The sequence below is a fragment of the Paramormyrops kingsleyae genome, chromosome 12 (genome assembly GCF_048594095.1).
Source record: "Paramormyrops kingsleyae isolate MSU_618 chromosome 12, PKINGS_0.4, whole genome shotgun sequence".
NCBI classification, from domain to species: domain Eukaryota; kingdom Metazoa; phylum Chordata; class Actinopteri; order Osteoglossiformes; family Mormyridae; genus Paramormyrops; species Paramormyrops kingsleyae.
Window position 1 is genome coordinate 14,651,131 of NC_132808.1, and position 24,251 is coordinate 14,675,381.

At 44.2% G+C, this 24,251-nt stretch overlaps 2 protein-coding genes across 2 annotated transcripts in view; both read left to right on the plus strand.

Annotated features, from left to right (window-relative positions):
• Window positions 1–24,251, plus strand: part of LOC111858091 (macrophage mannose receptor 1-like) — a 119,551-nt gene that overhangs the window by 57,046 nt on the left and 38,254 nt on the right. The gene's annotated exons all lie outside the window — the stretch shown is intronic.
• On the plus strand, window positions 3,468–4,302 carry LOC140593520 (struthiocalcin-2-like; the record flags this gene model as incomplete). Its single annotated transcript, XM_072718445.1, has 2 exons — window positions 3,468–3,803; window positions 4,082–4,302. Coding segments are annotated over exons 1-2 (531 nt in total), but the record flags the coding sequence as incomplete, so codon positions are not given.

Here is a 24,251-nt window from a genome sequence, read left to right on the forward strand (position 1 = left end):
ACTGGTGAGTGACATTAACCAGCTTTTTAATGACAAATGGAACATGCCTTTGAAAGTATACTATCCATTTACGGCTTACTCCATAATAGTTTTGACGGATGAAAAGGACTACACCGTAAGTGAGAGCAAATTCTGTTTTGGGTATTAGATTAGATTATATTGGCTTGGAATAAATTAGATTAGATTAGATGAATTTATTGATGTCAGAGGGAAATTATTGTACACATAGGAGCAAATACGTGGAGCAGATGAACAGACATGCAGTTCCAAACAGGCAAGGTGCAAAGACATTGCAGCATGCAAACAAGAAAATGTAGTGCAAAAAAAAGAGAAAAAAGTATGCAGTACACAAAAAGAATCCTGAAGACAAAAACAGAAAATTATAGAGTATTAATGAAATAAATGTTAGGAAAAAGTAATAGTAAAGTACGGCAATGTGCAATTAATAAACAGAAGGCAGCAGCCTTTTTCTGTTGCCAAGATGGCTGCTTCCTGACGTGTTATGGTTGGGGTGGGGAGTGTCACATAGGGAGGAGGCATTTTAGTGCCTGATGGGAGCAGGTGGAAAGGATCCCTAGTAGCGTGCTATGGCACAGTGCTAAATGTGCTCCAGGATAGCGCCCCCTGAAGCCGATGGGCAGAATTTGTCATAATATTGCCCAGTTTTGCTAACATCCTCTTCTTTGCTACTGTCTCCAGTGGGTCCAGGGTCAGTCCTCTGATGATCCTGGCCTTCCTGATGACTCTGTTCAGGTGGCTGGTTTTGCCTGATCTGATGGCACGTCCCCAGCAGGCCACTGTGTAGAAAAGCACACTGGCCACTATAGACCGATTAAACACAGCAGCCACACATGTTAAAAAACCCTCCTAAAAAATCCTCTCAGAAAGCACAGTCTGCTCTGGCCTTTCTTGTAAAAACTGCAGGGGATCCAGGTGGTCTGTTACCAGGGGTCAAAGCAGCTTTTGCCCCAGCCTCTCAAAGGTCTTAAAGATATGTGAGGTAAGAGTAACTGGTCTGATGTCCTTAAGGGAGCTGGAGCGCCCTTTCGTTGGAAAGGTGACCACACAGGATGTCTCATAGAGTTGGGGGACCTTTTGCACTTAGGGAGAGGGGTGAACAGGTCCTCTTCGATCCTGCAGAACCTACTGGCACATGTGTAGATAAAATGAGCTTAGATAAGCTATGTTAAGACCAATATGTAGGAAGATTGATTATTATTTATCATTTGTTGTTTGATTAGTATTATTTACAGAAGCCCTGAAGAGCAAAACACACAGTCACGCACGACGTTTGAAGAACTAAATCATTTACAATATCCTCATAACTTATAGCAGGAGGCTCAAAACCATCAACTGAGATCTTGGGGTCCTCCAGAACCCCCTGTCAGACCCCTTTCCTTCTCCTGCCAAATTGTTTGCCCTCCTGCCCTGTCATGTCATGGCTTCCCCCTGGTCTGTACCCTGTCCTTATTCTCCTTTCACTTGTGTGCCAAATTTAATAGTGTCTACTGTCTCCTATCCCTCTGGTCTTAGTCATGGCCCCTTCTGTGTCTTGGTCCCCACTAGGTTTCTGTATCATGTCCTGTCCTGTTGTGTGTCCCCCATGAGGTCTGCCGTCATCCCTTTGGTGTAATGTATAATTTTTCAGCTTGCCTGATCCTGTTTCCAGTTCTGTTTTGTTTCCCCAAGTCTTTGGTTCCAAGTGTCTGCCTGTCTAATGTCTGACCCTGTCTTATTCACCTGATCCTGCCCCGCATCTTGGCCCCATGTGTATCTCCTCTCGTCTGGTCCCCTGGGTCCTCTCCCCAGCCTGTCCTGCACACCTGAATGGCACTCCTTTGTGGGGGGTGGGGGGGCTGTCACATATAGGCTGCTCTGCCTGTCTGATCATCCTCTCGCAGCTGCCTTGTGTCTCCCAGTCCTGTCCTCCTGGTTCGGCCATTGTAATCTGTCTGCATTTGTGAACCCATCCTATGCTCCGAAATAAACCCCTACATAGGTTTTTTTGAGAACAGCCTGCATTTGAATCAACCCTTACCTGCTAATATGACACTGGGAACCATAAAAGTAGAGACAGGGTAAAATACAGGAGGACTACAATTAACTAAAAGGGAATAATTATTAAGAATAGTGATGGGACATATAATACTGACACTTCAGAGCTGGGAGTTTGCTTTGTTTATGCAACATCACATGACCAACGACGTTCGATTTGTCCTTAAGTGTCGGAGGTTTCGAATCCTGTCAGCTCTTCAAAACTTTTATAAAACTGAGATGAAACCTTTGGGCACACAGTCAGATCCTGTTGTTATACAAGCCACATTATTCCTTTGATGCAAACACATACAGACTTCATTCTTAGATTGTTCGAAGCATTTCTGGAACCCACTAGGGGTCTTTCTGTGTTTGAAAAAAAAAAGTTTGAAGACTCAAGACACATTCTAGCACAATATGGGGAATGCCCGAAAGCTTCATGAAGCTTCATCGGCCCATCACTAATTAAGAATACTACTAACAAATGTATACAACATGAATAAACAGCAACAACAAACCAACAAAGAACAGATCAAAGGCAGGCACTTAAATACACCACTAAGAGGACATGATGCTGGATAGGTGAAAAACATAACTCAATTATCAAATCAGTACAGACACAGGACAACAAGAAACAGGTGGAATACATTATAATGAAAAAGCACAGAAAACTACCGAACACGACTAAACACAAAGGTTAACAGCACTAGGAAAAACTAGGAAAAAAAGTATAAGCAGAACAAAATCAAACAGGACACAAGCAGAGTAAACCAAAAAACGGACATAGAGATTAGCCATAACAGATACAAGAAAAAAAGCAAAAACTAAGAATAAAATAAAACCAAAAAATAAACAAAAGAAAAGGCAGGCCTAAGGCTGGCCTTCAATCCATGACTGGAGGAATGTGAGCTTCTGAGCTGCTAACTCAACCCATAGATCTACACGGCGACCCAGGAACCAGGGAAACACATTAAGGACTAGGACTGCAAAACAGAGGAAACAGGATGGCCAGCGACACCTCCTGGCCAAATGGGAACAAAACACTTGGGATAAGACCAGACGGCACCTACCCTAACAAGACCTAAATCTTGGTGTTTTTACATTTTAACTGAAATATCAGAAAGTGAAATTTATTTATGTGGCGCTGTGTGGCTCAGTATAGGTTAGGACACCTGTGATCTGAAGGTCACTGTTTCAACTCCCATGGTTGGCAGAATGATTTCACCATTGGGCCCCTGAACAAGGACTTTAATCCTCAATGAATTCAGGGATTGTCTGAACTTGCGTTTTCAAAAACTGTTTGTTACTTTGGATAAAACCATCTGCTAAAGAGGTTAAATGAAAATTACAGTACTTCTGGGTTATTGCTGTTTCTTATGCTGTTTACCAAAAATTCACAGCTTCCACCTATAAAGACGGAATAAATGCTACCTGGAACTTCACCTTGATTAAACAACAAATGGATTGGCCTGGTGCTCAGAACTACTGCAGACACAGTTACACAGACCTGGCCACTGTGAGGAATAAAGAAGATAATGACTTGTTATATACAATGTTACCTACAATGCTTACAAGTGGCACTTGGGCATGGATTGGCCTGTTCCAAGACACATGGGAATGGTCAGACCTGTCAAACTCCTCATTCCGTAACTGGAAAATGGGTCAAAATGATAATGAGAAAAACACATGTGCTTTAGCACAGGTCACCTGGCCTGGGACATGGGATATGACACCATGTGATGAAAAGCATCCATTCGTTTGCTATGATGGTGAGTTATGTAACTTTACTACAGTGGCTGATTCTCCCCTTTATCTAACAACTTTAATTTATATTACTTAAAAAATATACTACACCTAAAGTTATAATCAGTGTTATAAGTACACATAACACCGCACAGTTGCATCAGAAAGCTATTTTGTCTTTAGTGTTTTGTGAATTTCCCTCCCTCTACCCTTCTCATAATAAATTCCGTTCTCCAAATTCCCAGATGTCACATGACTTACTCCTGAATCCACTTTCTGACAATCATCTTACCTTCTGCCCCAGATAACCTGATCTTGGTAAATAGTAACATGACCTGGAATGAAGCCCTGAAATACTGCAGAATGAACTATTTGGATCTGGTGTCTGTCCACAATGATGAGATCCAGTACTGGGTCAGTAGGATGGCTGAAACTGCCTCCACTGATCATGTCTGGCTGGGGCTGCGCTTCTCCTGCTCCCTGATATTCTGGGTCTGGGTCAGTAAAGAAAATGTCAGCTACCAGAATTGGGAAACAAACACTAACTTTTGTGGAAACACAGGGGCAGTACAATCTAAAGACCCACATTACTGGGTCAGCCTGCCTATGACTGAGAAGCTCAACTTCATCTGCTCCAAATGTCCAAGTAAGGTTGATCCACATAACATTACCGGTAGAATAAGTGCAGGTAACCTACTTGCATTAGAAACTCATTATATGCATTTTTCTATTGTCTTGCTTCTGCATTTCATTCCCTCTATCCATCAACAAAGAAACTCTTTTTTCCACATTCCAATTTTTCCAAATGTGACTGCATTTTGTTTGATAATGATGTGGCATGCAGAGCGATTTCCAAATAATAATAATGCACATTTTTCCATATTACTATATGTAATTTGCTTTATAAAATCGTTTTGGGAGGTGAAAATCCATTCATTGTATGCATGATTGTCCAATGCAGGTTCGCAGGGGATCAAAGCCCCTCTTGAAAGCTCTGGGTGCCTACCAGGTAATAACCCACATCGGGGTGTAACAGATCATGATACTTGTGCCATGTTATGTGTCATATACAGTGATTTGATTATATTTAGATGAAAAATAAAACTACTAAATCTTTATTTATTTTTAAAAAGATTATAGCAGGAGACAGTGATGATGAGGGATACAGAGAATGTTCTTCTTTCCACATTCAAATAAAAAAAAAAAAAACTCAGATAACCAAAAGCAGCTTACAGAAATAGTAAACATGTGTACTAACGCTTCAGGTTGAGAAAAATTAAGGCACCAGATATCGCTAAATCAATGAACAAGTGTATCTGCATGGTTTAACTTTTTGAAAATAATTCACACAGCACATTTTGCTAATGATTAATGTTTAAATGAATGCAAATATTTAAAAATGACTATTTGTAATCAAAATAATTTGACATAATTCAAGACACTAGTCAATAGGAGATTGTGCAGCACTGGATGTCATTTAAGAACACAGATACACCATTCTGTTACCTCCCCGGTAAACTGATTGCTTAAAACATAATCTAGGCTCAAGCTCTTATGAATTATCTACCTCGCTGTGTAACTCTTTTGACAAAAGCATCTACTAAATGAATGTTATACAATATACTATGTTACACATACTGCTCAGGATGTTCTTATTCACACATTTTATGCAAAAAAGCTCAGATAACCAAAATAGCATTCCGAAATAGAAAACATGCTTACTTACAGTATAGGATCAGATAAGCAAAGGTACCGAATATCTGTAAATCAGGGGTGGGGAACCTGATCCATGGAGAGCCAGGGTGGCTGCGGGTTTTTGGGATGACCACTCAATCAACCAATAACAGCGGGTCCCCAGGACTGGAGCTGAGAAATTTGATAACAAATTTGGATAGAACTGGATGTGTCCAAGTGTGCTGACTTCTTCTGTTGCTCAGTTCCCACAGGAAAGAGAACAGTGGCGAGACTGACTGTCAGAACTGATGGAAAAGTAAAGGATCCTGCATTCAGCAGCCTTCTGTTAATGCAGGTCAGTTCAGTTCTCTTGTGGGGCTACACAGACAAAGACACAAATTGCCAATGGAGGCACAAGGAGATATTCTGTTGTGTTATTATCTAGTTAAAGGAGAAACTGATCAGCGCAGGCATGTCAGAAAACACCACACTATCCTGGAGGACTCAACCTGATGGCCAAATCTTCCATCAAAAGGATTAAAGAGCATAAATGACAAGGTAACGAATTTGCAACATCTAGTTATTGAAAGTATAAGTAAAGACATCTTCACTATTGAATAAATACATCTTCAGTAATGTTGTAATTATTATTCTACCATGAGCAATTTGTGTGACATCGGGTATTGTATTACAATCATTTAGCAGATGCTTTTGTAAAAAGAGTCATACAGTGATGTAGATCATTCATAAGGCTTGTGTCTCCATTATGTCGTGAGCAATCAGTTAATGGGAGAGGTAACAGAATGGTGTGCCTATGTGTTTTTGCTTTACAGGTGTCTGTGAATTTGCCTGGAACTGCAGTGGTATCTGTGGACCAATCTGCCCAATACGCATTCATTTGCAAATGATGCAAAAAAATGCCAGCTTTAGTGCACTCATGATAATGCAAGCTAGCAACATTTGAGGGAGTGTCTATCTTTCTGCATCTGCATAAGAAAAACTTTCATTTGTGCTGATAATTAAGGACTAGATAATTGCTAATTGCATTTCAAACCTCATAGTGCTTACTCATTTTTTTTAGTGTGTTTGTTTAATAGATGATAAACATTTAGCGGTAAAAATATTTTCCGTACCCTCATGATTCCAGGGTTGTGGGTTTGACTCCGGCCCCTAAGTTCTGCATTTCTGAAGCTTGGATGTTCTCATGGCATTTGCATGCAGACCTGGATTGAATACAAAGTTCAAAACCACAAAAACAAAGCTGTGGTGTTGTGAGGAATAGGTAGAGTTAGCAGTGATGTTGTTTGTCAAAAGAAAACATAAGGTGATGTGCAGATTAATGACCCCTTTCACTTCACATGTTCATGTTACATAAATACTGTTTTGGTGACTGTACCGTCTTTTAATTCCTGGAATGTATTTTATGAAAATATTCACATGGATTCAGCTATAAAGCATCAGGAAACTATCCCATCATTAATGTAAAATAAGTCTCGTTTCATCTGTCTTTCGATTGCACATCTGGACTGCATACAATTCAAAATCAGAAGAACACAGTGAAGAGTTTGCAAAGGCTATCAGCCTGACCTCAGTAGATGCCTTCATCTTCCCTTTCCCCCAATGAGTTTGTTTTACTGTGATCAGGCTCTGCGAGGTGAAGTCTTACATTAGCAGAGTTGCCTTTCACTGAGCACCAGGATATGAAAGAGTGAAGTAGTGAAGGTTTCCCCCAGAGTTTATTTCTCTTGAAAGACATACAGTAATGAGTCAGGACCACAATCCTATGGGCAGCCTGTCATTTTGTACTCAGCCACATACTGTAGGATCCCACACTGCCAGTTATTGCTTCTGTACTGAGGAGCCTGGTGGAGCAAATAACTGATATGGTAAACTAGTGTTGTCATGGTAGGGTACTGCCACAAGGTGGCAGGTTTGACACAGGATAAGATGCTGACTTAAGCAGGCTACCAGACAGATGGGTATAAGTGAGGCAGGGCTGATTAACATTCCTAGCTGGTCTTCCATCCAAGTACTGGCCAGGTCAAAACCTGCTTAGCTTCAGGTGGACTAAACTAGTCTGAACTGCAGGTGTTGGTTGTATTTCATCTCCACGTTTTTCTCTCAGCAGAGGGCTGTATAATGAAGCCCTGATCAGTGGTCTCAGCCTATGGGATATGAGTTAGGTTAATCTATGCACATTATATTCAGGGATTGACATAACTGGTACGCAACTATGCATTCACCTTTAAAAGCAATACGTGTGGCAATCGATTTTTGTGACAGCATTAATGCGTACGTATTTTATGTGAATTTGCGCCAATATGACAAGAAATTATCGTGCATTTTAACCTTTACATGCTAATTCGTATTTCATTTGCGGTATAGAGGTTCAAATGGATGGTAATTTCTTGTCATATCAAACGACATGTAAGTATTTGCAATGTTACATTAATCGATTGCCGCACGTATCGCTTTTAAAGGTGAATGCGTACTTGCGTACCAGTTATGTCAAACCCTGATTATATGCAAATCGCTTAGAACCACTAACCATTAAGAAAATTTGAGTGCTGAGTGGACAAATGAGAAATTGCTCATAGTGTGTCTGAGTGTATTCCCTCTGATGACCTGGGATCACATCCCGGATGTCCCCAGCTGGGTGTGCTGTCCTTCCTGCATGGATACAATCCAGGCTAATAGTTATCCTGGTTACCCTATATTGGATCATTTAAACTCTGCTTCACCTGTTGTATTAAAGAAACCCCCACTCATGTACACATCTGTCAAGCAGTGTTTTCAACTTGTAATTTTCATACACTGACTTACTTTGTATGAGATAGGAAAAAAAAGTTAAATTGTGACCAGTTGAATAATTAATAGATTTGGGACATGTGTCTTGACAACTGTGACAGACTGTAATAGAATACATAATAGTATATCGCAAATAAAGTACATCTCAGTGAAGAAAAATTTCAGGATTATTGTAAAACTTGTTGTCCCAATAAAAATCTGCCTAACAGATACAAATTTCTTTGAAGTTGATAGATGGATGAATGGAAGACATCTGCATTTGGCATCTAGTTTCATCTCAGTGTAGCGGTTTATGAAATCCCATCCTAAAGTGATTTCCTTCTCATCTGACAGACAGGTAGCAGATTCAGGGTACTCTTATATTTTCCTTCCCTCCAATGTTGTCACTATAGTCTGTTACTCATATTTTACATCTGTACTTTGGCATCTTACTATTTTTATTACAAACTCATAGTCTCACACAGTAAAAATGAAAAGTCATTATCAATTATTTGTCAGCAAAAAAAAATAAAACAAAACAAAAATGCAGAAAGGAAATATATGTGCATGTCTCATTTTTAATAAAGGCCACTGTTTTTATATGAACACAACATTTGTATGTGTAAAACTGCATCTCTGTTCATCTCTTTGTATTTACTTATAAAATTCTAATGCAAAACAACATAGATGTAACAAAATGTTTGCATATGGAGGATAGTTAATTTGCATGAATGTACTGTGACAGGGCAGCCTGTTGGGAATCCACTGTGCACCAGCTCCTGTAAGGAAATACTGGAAGATGACCACCATGAAGCGACCGTCACCTAACGGACCCCTTTTCAGTAGCGTTGCTTCAATTATTCATAGCCCCCAGGGGGCATTTGCATGTGTTACCGGCGTCAGACCTAGGGGAATCTGGGCCGGCACAAACCCAATCACGCACAGAACTCTGTGTATGATAAGGAGACAGACACGTTATTGTGTTGCTCGAGTGCAGTTTAATATGACCCGGAACTCGAGCTGCATGTCTCCTAAGTAAACTCCTAAAGCGTCACACGGCCCTCTGCAGGTGTGGAGTGGAAATACATGGATGGTGTCGTTTACTCATGAGTTCTAACAAGGATAAAATAAAAGAAAAAAATAAGGAAATAAAACAAGGAGTGGAGGGGGGTTGCTTTTTTTTTTTTTTTTTTAACCCTTGTTATTAGATCATTTCCTCAACCTATCACACTCTCCCCTGCTTTAAAGGGATGTCTCCTGGCATCCAAAACTACATTAACTATAATACGGTAGAGTAAACAGAATGAGAACAGTCGGTAGTCTGAACTGTTTATCAAGGTAGCATCTACCCTTCCCACATATCGATCAACAGTCGTTAATCAGCATATCAAGTCAGTCTACGATGTCGATATCTGACTTAATCTTATCCACAGGGATCCTTCACTAAACCCATGCCACTGGCTGGGTGTAATAGCTCACGTCTGGCGGTACTGGTAGAACAGGCATTGGGTAAAGGGCACAGCACATAGTATTTGCTCCTAATCTCCAAGGCTGGTAAGAAGGTGTTCCTGGCTGGTCATACATCAGAAGATTTCTGGGTTTGACTTGCCGTGTGGATCTCATTTGTGGTTCCATTTCCCTCACTGATGCTGGAAACGTTGTGGCATCGGTTTCAGGCAGGTCAAAGATTCCATCCTCCACTACGTTATCATTGTGCACCTCCTGTCTCCTCACCACTGGTGGTAGTGTAGCATTAGTGATGGGTATTATTTCTGATGCTACATGCGAATCCATCTGATCAACTTGTTCTCCGGTACTTGGATTCTCACGCTCGGAAGTTTGACTTAACGGCTGGTACTCGGGAGCTACTGCCCTTAATCTACAACGATGTTCTGGATCTGGTAGGTGATGCCTAACAGTCCTTCTTTCGTACATAGGCCTAAGGTGGTAGGAATGGTCTTCTTCCTCATCCGAAATACTGGCATCTGATTCAGCTGTTTCTCTAAGTTGCATGTGGCATTTCCGTCTGGGTAACTTCTTTCCGACACCCCTATCCTTTTCCTCAAAAGTGACTAGCAGGTCACTAATCGGGAGGAGCAGGTTGCGGTGTAACACTCGAAAAGTTCTGTCACCTGTTTCTGCCTGAATCCGATACACTGGACTTTCCTTTATCCTTTCTATAACTCGGTGGATCTGTTGTTCCCAGTACTGCCTGAGTTTTCCAGGACCCCCTCTCTCAGATAGGTTCCTGACCAGTACACGATCTCCAGGTTGTAGTACAGCTCCTCTGACATGTTGGTCATAGTACCTTTTCCCTTTCTCAGAGGATCTCTTACTGTTCTCTGCAGCTATCCGGTATGCTTCCTGCATTCGTAAAGCCCAGGTCTGCGCATACTGTTGCTGTGTACGCACCTGCTGGTCTGAGTTAAGGTTGAGGATCAGGTCAATGGGTAAGCGAGGATGCCTCCCAAAGAGGAGGAAGAATGGGGAGTACCCTGTTGCCTCATGTCTCGTGCAGTTGTAGGCGTGAATGAGATTAGGAAGATGGTCTTTCCACTCAGCCTTCTTCTCCTCTTGGAGTGTTCTTAACATCTGGAGAAGCGTCCTGTTCAGGCGTTCGGCCGGGTTCCCCTGTGGGTGGTAGGGGGTGGTAAGAGAGTGAGAGATCCCCGCCAGCTGTTGTAATTTTTGAAACAAGGTGTTCTCAAACTCCCGACCCTGATCATGATGAAGCTTTTCCGGATATCCAAAGCGAGGGATGAAATCAGAGAAGATCCGTTCAGCAGCTGTCTTACCAGACTTATTTCGTGTGGGGTAAGCTTGTGAAAACCGAGTAAAGTGATCTACCAGCACAAGTATATACTCGTAGCCACCCTTACTAGGCTCAAGGTGTAAGTAATCGACGGAGAGTAACTCAAAAGGTGCGGTAGTGACAATGGACCCCATTGGTGCTTTTTCAGGGACCGTAGGTCGTTTTTGCTTAATGCATGGACACTGGCGAATAACATAGTCCTCGATTTCCCGTTGCATATAAGGCCAATAGAATCTTTGTCGGGCAAGATGGATAACTTTATCAGCTCCGACGTGTCCCATATCGTCATGGAGATGTTTCAGCACCATTAATGTAAGTGATGCCGGAAGGACCAGTTGTTGATTTGGTCCCGACTCCCTGTACAAGATCCCCTCTCTCAACTTCAGTCTGTTCCACTCCCGTGTTAGCCGCTGTGCTCCCCTGGACACTAAACGCTGACCCTTGTCCTTGGTATTTCATCCACTCTCTTTCAATCGAACAACTTCACAGATGGTCTCATCCCTATTCTGAGCATCTCTGATATCCTCAGAAGTAAACACTGGTAGGCACGCTGCAGAAAGGTCCTCCTCTATCCGAATGTGAAGAGCCACCGCTTGGGGCACCTCTTCTTCCCTCTCAGCCTTATTCCCCTGCCAGATGGTAGATACCACCTCAGGCAGCAGTGTCTCTGTGTACTCTCCCAGGTGGTCGATGAACTGGACTGGAAATCGGGACAGGGTGTCCGCGTCAATGTTAGCCTTGCCTGGCCTGTATTTAATGGTGAACTGGAAATCGGCTAATTCACCAACCTATCGGTGTCCTACAGCACTAAGCTTGGCGGTACCTAGGACGTAAGTAAGAGGATTATTATCTGTATATACGGTGAAGGTGGGGGTGTAATACAGATAATCCCGAAACTTATCACACACGGCCCACTTCAGGGCAAGGAACTCCAGCTTACTAGAATGGAGGTGGTAATTCTTTTCAGCAGGCGTGAGTGTCCTTGATCCGTATGCAATAACCCCTAATTTACCACTCTGTTCCTGATATAACACAGCCCCCAACCCCTCGCTGGACGAATCGGTGTGTAGGACAAATGGTAAATCAAAGTTAGGGTAGGCTAAGATGGGTGGGCGAACCAACATGTCCACCAGGTGAGACACCACAGCACTATGCTCAGAGGACCAACAAATAGGTGTTTTAGATGGTAGATGGTCACCACGCTTTCCCCTTTGGGTAGATTTTACCAGACCAGGACCTTGATGAGACCCATCAGAATATTCTTGGAGCTTAAACAAAGGCCGTGCTATCCTGGAGAAATCTTGAATAAAGGATCGATAATAACCCAAAAACCCCAGCAAAGTTCGAACCTCACCGACGTTCTTTGGTTTCTTCTCCTTTAGTTTCAACACTGCCTCCAGATCCTTAGGATCCACCTGGACACCTTCACTGGTCACCAACCTTCCCAAATACCGCACTTGACGTTTAAAGAGTTCACACTTGGTTGGTTGCAGTTTTACACCACACTCTTGAAGACGACAAAGCACTTTTCTGAGGTCCTCAACATGGTCCTGCAGTGTCTTAGAAAAACAGAGTACGTCATCCAGATAAGGGAAACAACATTCATCTCTCAGGTTGACTAGTACACCTTCCATGCAGCGTTGGAATGCTGCAGGCGCGTTGGTAAGGCCAAAAGGGAGACGTACCCATTCATAGAACCCCCAAGGTGTGCTGAAAGCTGACGGCAACCTTCCTCGACAAAACCCTGATGGTACGCACTACCTTAGTCGAGTATGGAAAACCAGGAGTGGCCTCCTAAATTATCCAATAGGTCTTGGATGCGTGGCAGTGGGTGACGGTCGGGAATAGTTTTATTATTCAGCCCCCGGAAATCAACACAGAGACGTAAGCTCTGGTCCTTCTTTCTCACACACACGACTGGAGAAGAATAAGCTGATGTTGATTTTCGGATCCAGCCACGGTCAAGTAAATTCTGGACATAATCTTTGACTTCCCGATATAAGGGTTTTGGAATGGCGTTGTAGGACTTTTGTACTGGGGTGTCATCCCTAAGATTGATCCTCAGTTGTAACCCTGGGATACACCCAATATCTGCCTCGTCTTTGGCAAAGGCTGCAGACTCTTCGTATAGCATTTGTTTGACGATTCTTTGCTCCTCCTCCGCTAGGTGTGATACATCCACTGGAGGGTGCCATTTGTCTCTGGCCCTGGACACTGCCTGTTGATCAAGCCCTTTGTGATTATAGCTCGGGCAATCTGTCTTTAATTGGGCTGCACAGGTCTGAACGGACTCACTAGGCATGTGCTTGGGATTCAGGACAGGCTTCACATCAGCAATTTCTTCCAGCGTACCCAGAACTGTTATTTGACTCAGGTAAATGGTGTGCTGGGTTGAGTTCTGAATGGGAATTTTAATGCATTTTGATGTCCCCAAGGGAACATCTACCAGTGACGGAAACAGATCCAAACCCACCGGACAAGTATTCTCAGTGAGAGGTTGGAACAGCATGGTGCAGTTCCCTGGTATCCCCTTAACTCGACACCGGACCTCATAGACTTTACCGGCAGGGATGGCAACACCTTTTTTACTGATGCATACAACACATGGTGCTGGTTCACTGGTAGTTATGACCTGGAGGAGAGAGATCAGTGTCTCCATGGTGCTCTCTGGAATACGCAAAGAATCTGTCAGGATAGCGGTCACGTCCACAATGTGGCCATGTTCTTTAATAATTTCGGCTAAGACGTTGCTACCTAACAAGGGATACTGGCAGTTCTGACTAACTAAGAGGGGTACTCTGATTGTTACAGACCCGTGGTGCCTGCTAGGAATCTGTAGGTCAACTTCCGTCCATCCCTCAAATGGTATTTCAGTGCCATTGGCTGCTGAGATTTCAATTGACTGGCTGTTAAGAAGTGAATGAAGGGGCTGGATTTTGACGTGGGGTGATGCCCCATCTGCCCAAGTTTTGCTGACCATCGTCACTTGGGCTCCTGAGTCTAATAACATTTCTATTGGCACACCATTGATATTACAGGAAATAGTGCAACGATTTCCAATGAGCTGGGCCACATGTTTCTTTGGGTCCGAATAGCATGGGGCAGCTGACAATTTAGCTGTATCCATGGGCTTAAGACTGTTCACGGTCACTGGGTGCCCCTCTCCAGTGACCTTTTCCCGTTTAACGGCTTACGTCGCTGCAAACAGCCAATAGCTCTATGCCCTGTCTGACCACACACAAAGCAATGGGGACAGTTCATTGTCTCTTTCATTATGCAGTCAGGGCATCTGCCCTTTTTCTCAACCAGCTGGGATAGTGGGTGCTTAACAGGTGTACTAGAGCTTCCAGTCGGTGTACAGTCAACAGTCTGATTCACCAACGTCATATGTCGGGTCAGCAAGGACACTTGAGCAGTCAGCTCTCTGATGGCTTCACGGTTAGCCTGCAACTCGGCATCAATTTGGGTCTGTTTGGTCACATCAGTTGGTACCGTAATGTCAGATTGAGCTACACTCGCCGTCACTGACCTGGGCTTAGCCACAGCACCGAGGCGCTTTAACCTCCCTTCTTCCTCCATGGTTGACTTAGTCAGCTGCTCTAACAGCGAGTCATCACTAACCTGTGCGTCAGCAAGGAAAGGTTTGATGTCCTGCCTAACATAACTGTTCTTGTCATTTAGTCCTTGGTACAAAGTGTGTAGAAAAGTACCTTGAACTAGTCGCTTATCATAGTTAAACTCCACACCTGGCTGCTGTGACTCAAAAAGAACTCTCTGTTTTAACCCTATAAGTCTATAGAGAAACTGGTGTGGACTCTCTTTGTCGTGCTGTCTAGCATTACTGAGCTCATGAAAGAGTTCAGCTACACCTTTATCTCTCACATGCGCGCGGAGAAGTCTTTTCAACCCATTTACGGTTAAACCCTCATGCTTAGTGAGCATTTCTCTAAAGGTACCTGATTTAGTTATCTTGAGCACTGCTCTAATAATCTCAACCTCACTAAACCCCTCCTGTAGGGCAGCATCAATCTGCTTACAGAGACCACTGAAAGAGATGTCTGACCCGGTATCAGATATTTGACCCCCGTGGAATTTACATTCCCGACGAGGAAGCAAAGCTGTGACCTCAGACAGTCTTACAACCTGATCAGTGACACTTGAAAATAGACTTCTCCTATCCTGGTGGGTGTTATGGTTACCCGTGTCACCTAAGTGATGTGGTGTGTAACAAACTCTGTCCAGAGGTGACGTCGGAGTGGGCAAGTCACGATTGAGGGACTGATGTGCAGGCCGGTCTGAATGCGGCAGTTGTGTCTGTTTGTGTTTGTCCACTGAATGTGTGTGTGTGTCCTCTGCTGAATCAGGGAGATGTTCGTGTGTATGGGTAGGTACACTGCCTATGGGAGTTGCAGAAACATAGACCTCACCAGCTCTGGAATCGGTTGATGTCAGTTCCTGTAACAGCTCCTGAAGAGAGAGAAGTTGAGCCATACCTTCATCTTCCATCATTTTCAACCTTTCACTTCTGGTGTAGTCGATGATAAAGTCATAGAGCTCTGGTTCACTGAAGCCTTCGGTACTCTCGCTGCCGTCTTCAATAGCCCTGGCAACCAGCTGAAGTTGGCTGGTACTCAGAACAGGAAGCTTTTTGTGAATTTGGAAAATCAACATCCGTCGTGGGGTTACAGTAGCCATCGTGACACTACACCAGTGACGTTCACACTCTGGATGATGCTAGGCACAGCAGCCTTCCTTGAGACTTGATCGCCAACCTTCACTTGTCGTGACGGCTCTCCCCACTCAACGATGCAGGATCCCGGACGAGCCCCCAATTGTTACCGGCGTCAGACCTAGGGGAATCCGGGCCGGCACAAACCCAATCACGCACAGAACTCTGTGTATGATAAGGAGACAGACACGTTATTGCGTTGCTCGAGTGCAGTTTAATATGACCCGGAACTCGAGCTGCATGTCTCCTAAGTAAACTCCTAAAGCGTCACACGGCCCTCTGCAGGTGTGGAGTGGAAATACATGGATGGTGTCGTTTACTCATGAGTTCTAACAAGGATAAAATAAAAGAAAAAAATAAGGAAATAAAATAAGGAGTGGAGGGGGGTTGCTTTGCTTTTTTTTTTTTTTTTAACCCTTGTTATTAGATCATTTCCTCGACCTATCACACATGCACCCTTGTATCTTGAATCTCCTTATGTACCAGACTGCTAAAAATAAATTCAGGTGACTTATGTTACATATATAATATGTTTTCACTGATGTTCAAGAAGAATATTGTTCACAAATAGAAATGTGCCTTAAAGAACTTCTTGGAAAACATCTGAAACTGACTGCAACATGCTCCATAATATCACACACATACCCCTATTAATTTATATATTTTTATAATTTGTTTGCACAACCTTGTTGAATTATGGTTGTTTCACAATTTGTCTTGAAGTATGTGCTTCAATAACACAACGCAGTCAGTAGTATTGTGTCAATCATGTTGCTTTCTGTGTAATGCCAGAAATCAGGACATTTAGTCCATTTTGTGAGTACTATATAATGATTACAACTGAAACACACAAAGGTTAACAGAATAAGATCTAAGAATGAACACACACACTGAATTCATTGTTCATCCATTTCTACTCCACACACATAGAGTTGGGGTAGAGACACAAACCCTGGTCCCAAGACAGCCATGCTAACCATTGTGCCACTATACCATCCATAAACTTCATTCTAATCTTGAAATTTAAAAATGTTTATAACAGGGGAGTCAAACATAAAATCTTTAACTTTATCAGAAAAGAAAACACATCTGTAATAGTAGAAATACTTTGAAACTACTGACACCTTTGATCTATTCTGTCCCTAACATTGGGCCACATCTGCATCACAAAGCTTGTGTTCCTAGTGATGAAGTGGGGGAAATACCTCCTGGAATGGCTAATCAAACACTGGCAGTCTAACACAGTGATTGTCTGACAAGCTTTAGTCATAGCATCCATGAGTAGCATTTGGTAATAAGGACAATTTTCATAGGTTTTCCGTTTCCAGGAGAAAAAATTCTCTGGAATAGGATCAAGGTGGATATATATGGATGGGCTCCATTTTCTGGTGGAAACTGTCCCATGTAACAATATAGTTTGTGCCAGTGATCGCAGCATCCTGCTCCTTCTTGGATGTTACGCGCTATCTCTATAGTCTATGAAGGAATTCAATCAAGTGTCGGATGTTTTATGCCCCAGGCATTGGGATGTATTCCAGAAGACCAGTGTCTGATGTGGCTGTACACATGGTAATTGCACCTGTCTGTCCTGATACCTGGATTGTTTCCCTGTGTGGAATGACATTCCTCTCATGCTATCCTGTTTTGGAAATACTGATGCTGGATCCCTTCCCATGCATAAATTTACATTTACAGCATTTGGCAGATGCCCTTAGCCAGAGCGACTTACATAAGTGCTTTAAGACTCTACAATGATTTTTTCCCGATACTAGCTCAATAAAACCAAGGCTATGAATACCATCGATCTAATACTCTGTTGGGAAAGTGCGATTTTTTATTTTTTTTTTTATAAAAGGAAAAAACTGCCCCTCCTGGAGCCGACACCTTATCGTGGTGGAGGGGTTTGCGTGTTCCAGTGATCCCAGGAGCTAAGTTGCCCGGGGCTTTATGCCCCTGGTAGGGTCACCCAAGGCAAACAGGTCCGGGGTGAGGAACCAGACAAAGTTCGGCTCAAAAGACCCCATATGATGAAAAAGATTTTGGAAACACGTTTTCCCTTGCCCGGACGCGGGCCACCGGGGCCCCCCCCTGGAGCCAGGCCTGGGGTTGGGGCTCAATGGCGAGCGCCTGGTGGCCAGGCCTATACCCATGGGGCCTGGTCGGGCACAGTCCGAACAAGGCACGTGGGTCCCCCTTCCAATGGGCTCACCACCCGTAGGAGGGGCCATAGGGGTCGGGTGCATTGTGAGCTGGGCAGTGGCCAAAGGCGGGGACCTTGGCGGTCCGATCCTCGGCTGCAGAAGCTAGCTCTTGGGACATGGAATGTCACCTCTCTGATGGGGAAGGAGCCTGAGCTGGTGCGCGAGGTTGTGAAATTCCGGCTAGATATAGTCGGGCTCACCTCGACGCACGGCTTGGGCTCTGGAACCAGTCTCCTTGAAGGGGGTTGGACCCTTTTCCACTCTGGAGTTGCCTGCGGGGAGAGGCGCCGAGCGGGGGTGGGCATACTTATTGCCCCCTGGCTGGGCGCCTGTACATTGGGGTTTACCGCGGTGGACAAGAGGGTAGCCTCCCTTCGCCTTCGGGTGGGGGGACGGGTTCTGACTGTTGTTTGCGCTTATGCGCCGAGCGGCAGTTCAGAGTACCCACCCTTTTTAGAGTCTCTGGAAGGGGTGTTGGAGAGCATTCCTTCTGGGGACTCTCTTGTTCTGCTAGGGGACTTCAATGCTCACGTGGGCAATGACAGTGAGACCTGGAGTGGCGTGATTGGGAGGAACGGCCCCCCCGATCTGAACTCGAGTGGTGTTCTGTTGTTGGACTTCTGTGCTCGCCACGGATTGTCCATAATGAACACCATGTTCAGGCATAAGGGTGTTCATATGTGCACTTGGCACCAGGACACCCTAGGCCGCAGTTCGATGATCGACTTTGTAGTCGTGTTTCGCCCCGGCCATGGAACAGTGGACAAGCTCTATACTCTCCGCAGGGTTCTGGAGGGTTCATGGGAGTTTGCCCAACCAGTCTACATGTGTTTTGTGGACTTGGAGAAGGCATTCGACCGTGTCCCTCGGGCAGTCCTGTGGGGGGTGCTCCGGGAGTATGGGGTGCCGGGCTTCCTTTTAAGGGCTGTTCGGTCCCTGTATGACCGGTGCCAGAGTCTGGTCCGCATGAGCGGCAATAAGTCGGACTTGTTTCCGGTGAGGGTTGGACTCCGTCAGGGCTGTCCTTTGTCACCGATTCTGTTCATAACTTTTATGGACAGAATTTCTAGGCGCAGCCAGGGCGTTGAGGGTGTCCGGTTTGGTGACCTCAGGATTAGGTCTCTGCTTTTTGCAGATGATGTGGTCCTGTTGGACTCATCAGACCATGACCTTCGGCTCTCGCTGGGACAGTTCGCAGCCGAGTGTGAAGCGGCTGGGATGAGAATCAGCACCTCCAAATCCGAGACCATGGTCCTCAGCCGGAAAAGGGTAGAATGCTCTCTCCGGGTCGGGGATGGGATCCTTCCCCAAGTGGAGGAGTTTAAGTATCTCGGGTTCTTGTTCACGAGTGGGGGGACGATGGAGCGGGAGGTCGACAGGCGGATCGGTGCGGCGTCCGCAGTGATGCGGGCGCTGCATCGGTCTGTCATGGTGAAGAAGGAGCTGAGCCAAAAGGCGAAGCTCTCGATTTACCAGTCGATCTACGTTCCTACCCTCACCTATGGTCACGAGCTGTGGGTAGTGACCGAAAGAACGAGATCGCGAGTGCAAGTGGCCGAAATGAGTTTCCTCCGCAGGGTGGCTGGGCTCTCCCTTAGAGATAGGGTGAGGAGCTCGGTCATTCGGGAGGGACTCAGAGTAGAGCCGCTGCTCCTCCGCATTGAGAGGAGTCAGATGAGGTGGCTCGGGCATCTGATTAGGATGCCTCCTGGGCGCCTCCCTGGTGAGGTGTTCCGGGCATGTCCCACTGGGAGGAGGCCCCGGGGAAGACCCAGGACACGCTGGAGGGACTATGTCTCTCGGCTGGCCTGGGAACGCCTCGGGATTCCCCCAGAGGAGCTGGAGGAAGTGGCCGGGGAGAGGGAAGTCTGGGTTTCCCTGCTGAGACTGCTGCCCCCGCGACCCGACCTCGGATAAGCGGGAGAAAATGGATGGATGGATGGATGGATGGATGGAAAAAACTGAGTATAATGCCAGAAGTGCTAATTCAGGTATTTCTGGAAAAGGTGTGTTTTAAGTCGTCTGGGTGGGTGCATTCCTGTTTATTATGATGCATTCATATACTTGATTGAAAGACAAAGAGAATCATATTGTGACACTGTGAGGTCAGGCAATAGAAACTTATATTGTTCACATACTGGTATGATTTGCATTGCACAGCCATTAAATAACCTGTACATTGATGTGTATATTTTCATGTTGAAAATATTAAGTGTTGTCCCATTGTGCTGTAATTGCTGAGTATAGTGTTTTTGCCATGGTGTGAGTGTGGTTGCATTATGGTTACCCAGAATGTGATTATTGTGCAAATTGTCAACTTTCCTTGTCTTTGCCACTGTTGGCTGTCTCTAGCAGTGCATTCATTGAACTCATTGGTTTTTATAAATGAGCTTGAATTTCTGACCATTACCGCCCGCTCCCGCTGAATTTCTGACAATTCCCGCCCGCTGTCTCTGTCACTCCCGCCCGCTCCCGGAAAATACATTTATGAAGTAAAATAAAATTATGAAAATATATTGATAAAGTAAAAAAATATATTTTAGGTGATTGGCGCGCACTCGCTCTTTCACAGAGGATGTGAAACACTTAAGATCAAACATTAAATGCACTCTCCGCCCATTAACTGATATATCGCACGACGCAGTAAGTTTATATGCGTTGCATGTTTTATTTCATTAGAACAAGAACTGAATAAATAATAACAAATTCCTAGAAAATCTCTCAGCTTTGAATCGCAAATACAAATCTAACAGAATCTAAACCAGATGTGCAAAGATTTGTGCCCGTTGTGCACTATCGCTTTGCCGCACTTCACACAATACAAAGTTCAGCTCTTTACCCTCTTTGTTTGTTACAATTTTAAAGTTTTTCCATATCTCCGATTTCCCCAATTTTAGTTTTGTTTTATATTCTCCCTTCGCAATTTTATTAACAACATCAGCTGCATCCTCCATCCTGCTAAGCTAACAATTTTGGGACCCACTGTCTATTTTTATCCCGCCCGCTATCTCTGTCGCTCCCGCCCGCAGCAACCTAGAACCCGCCCAATCCCACGAGATTTGCGTTGGGTCCCGCGGGATCCCGCTCCCAATGCAGGGCTCTAATACAGACAACTGTAGTTCTATGAAGTTGGAATTCCTTATAGTCAAGCCACCTGTTATCCAAATTCACAGAACAATTTAACCCAAACGGCAGGAAGTGTGCGAGTTCAGTGCCACAAAGTCTTTTGGTGATGTTAATGCTCCCTATTCTCGCACGCTTTTTAAAAGAGAGTCACAACCGAAAGCCTGTTTTGCATTTAAAGATAAGATCTTATATGGTAAAATAATTTAAATCCCCACTGTATATAGTGCTCTGTGAATGTGCACTTGTTCATGCACTGAAAGCTTATGGGCTTATGCAAAGGGGAGCATAGATGTGAGCAGATTATATTGTAATTCGAATACTGTATATCCGTATAGGCTGCACTATAAGGTTGCAGGTAACACAATCCTTGAGGGGCAGGATAAATGCTCCTCATTTTTGAGATGGCCTTTGCATGTCTGTAGATCCTTGAGCAAGGCCCTTAATCCCCAGCTCCCTGGTTGGCCTAGTTCACTTCCAAGCTTGCTCTCATGCATCACTATGGAGAGTAAAGAGAATTTCCCCACAGGGATCAATAAAGGGTGTGACCAAATAAGGCTCACTGATTAACTAGTTGGAAAGCCTATCAAATGGAGTCAGGCATATTGAACCCCTTACAGCACTTGTGAGACACAATGCTATGCGCAACATTTTCCAATTAAATATCTACCGTAAAGGGATGACTGATATTAAAGGAGCGGTAGTTCAGGACCTGGGCTACATTACCTTTTTAATGAAGTCTATTTTAAGGGTTGTATGACGCTCAGCATTTATTAACTTAATTTTTATTTAAATTCTATCAGCAAGTATGAAATATTCTGTTCCCAGTTCTTCCCTGACATAATGGCCATACAGCCAAGTTCGTAGACTTTGTTTTTGGTGTGGCATGGAAAAACATATTCATTATGCCCTATTTACAGCACAAACATAATATATTACACAACAGATAATAATCACAATAATCCCAAATGATGAAGAGTTGAGTGTATTGCAAAGCATGGTACATAGGGTGACCAGATAATCCATGTCAGGGAGGACACTCTGAGCTAGGACAGGAATTGTAAATTACCATTTCAATTAAACGGACCTGGATTTCACTTGAGCACTGAGTTCTTGCTCTGTGCTGATTGGTCAGTCTCCTATAATCATGCATGTGCTACTAATGCTAATGTGAAACAGCTGGATGAGTCTTTCAGTCAAGGAAACAAACCAGTCAAAGCACAAGAAGAGCTGAACTATTTAGCCGAGCACAGGAGCCTTTCAATTTGAAAATAGTTTGTAAAACCCGAAGTAGCTCAAAGTGTCCTCCCTGACATGGATTATCTGGTCACCCTAATGGTACATGGATTAGTAAGAGGAACAATTCAGATTCAGCCTCAATTCAGAATTAACTTAGAGCAATATTTAGGCAAGAAATACCCTCACTGCTCCAACAGGTAGAAGATCTAATGTGAATAACATCCACATTAATAACAGGTGGCTGGAGTTCCACCTGACTCCAGAAGTGTCTGAGTCCCACCCATCTCCAGAGATTCTCCACCTGTCTCCTGATGTTTCCTGCCTGTCCCCGATTCCAGGGCTGTCCAGAGCTCCACCTGCCTCTCAAGGCCTCGTCCAAGCCCTGTCCATCTTCTGAGGCCCTATCTGAGCTCCGCCCAACTCCCAAGGTGCTCTGCCCAGTTCTAGAGATGCCTGCCAAGCTCTGCCCTATCATTTGAGGCATCTGAGCTCTGTCTTTCTCCAGAGATGAGCCTGTCAAGCTTCGTCAACCTCCGTGAGGCCTCCACAGCTCCGCAAACGCTCAGCCTCCGTGAGGCCTCCACAGCTCCAGAAGCTCCCGACCCCGGTAAGACCACTGCCTTCCTGCAAGTGCTCTGCTCTGCTTGTCTCCGGAAGCCCTGGATTTGCTCTGCTTGTCTTTGGAAGCCCCAGTTCTGTTGAGCCACATCTACATCAGATAGTGGTCCTAGTTGGACTGCATGATATCGAATCATGATTATATGATACATGTACAATAACCACCAGGGCTTCAGCTGATTGGCATAAACATTTGACACTGTTTTTTTGGTACTTTATTGACGTTTACTTACACCCACAATTTGGTAAGCAGATTAGTAGTATGCCTAAAATATTAATGAGAGGCGTATTGTGACACTCAAATGTTAGTAATCTCTATAAATTCAGAATATCCTTATGTTTACTCATAAGAACATAAGAACTATACAAACAAGAGGAGGTCATTCAGCCCATCGAGCTCACTTGGGGAGAACTTAACTAATAGCTCAGTGTTGTTAAAATCTTATCTAGCTCTGATTTAAAGGAACCCAAGGATTCAGCTTGCACTACGTTATCAGGAAGACTATTCCATACTCTGACTACACGCTGTGTAAAGAACTGCTTCCTTAAATCCAGTTTGAAATGTTCTCCCGCCTATTTCCACCTATGGCCACGAGTTCTTGTATTTGAACTAATGCTGAAGTAACTATTTGGTTGAACAGCATCCAAACCTGTTAGAATCTTATAGACCTGGATCATGTCCCCCCTCAGTCTCCTTTGCTTGAGGCTGAACATATTTAGGTTAACTAACCTTTCCTCGTATGACATTCCTCTAAGACCAGGAATCATTCTTGTGGCCCTACGCTGCACTTTTTCTAAGGCCGCAATGTCCTTTTTAAGATATGGTGACCAAACCTGCACACAATATTCTAGGTGAGGTCTCACCAAGGAATTGTATAATCTTAGCATTACCTCCCTTGACTTAAACTCCACACACCTGGAGATATACCCCAACATCCTATTGGCCTTTTTTATTGCTTCCCCGCACTGGCAAGAATGAGACATGGAAGCATCAACATACACACCAAGGTCTTTCTCATAATCAGCTACCTTTATTTCAGTAGGTCCCATAAAATACCTGTACTTTATATTTCAGCTCCCTACATGGAGTACCTTACTCACTCGCACTTCATCTGGCCCTGTCCCACTTAGAACACCATAGCACCCACGTGAAAATGCTGTTCATCGACTTCAGTTCAGCATTCAACACCATCATCACTCAGCAGCTGATCGGCAAGCTAGACCTTCTCGAACTTAACACCTCCATCTGCAACTGGATTCTGGACTTCCTCACTGAGAGGCCCCAGAGGTT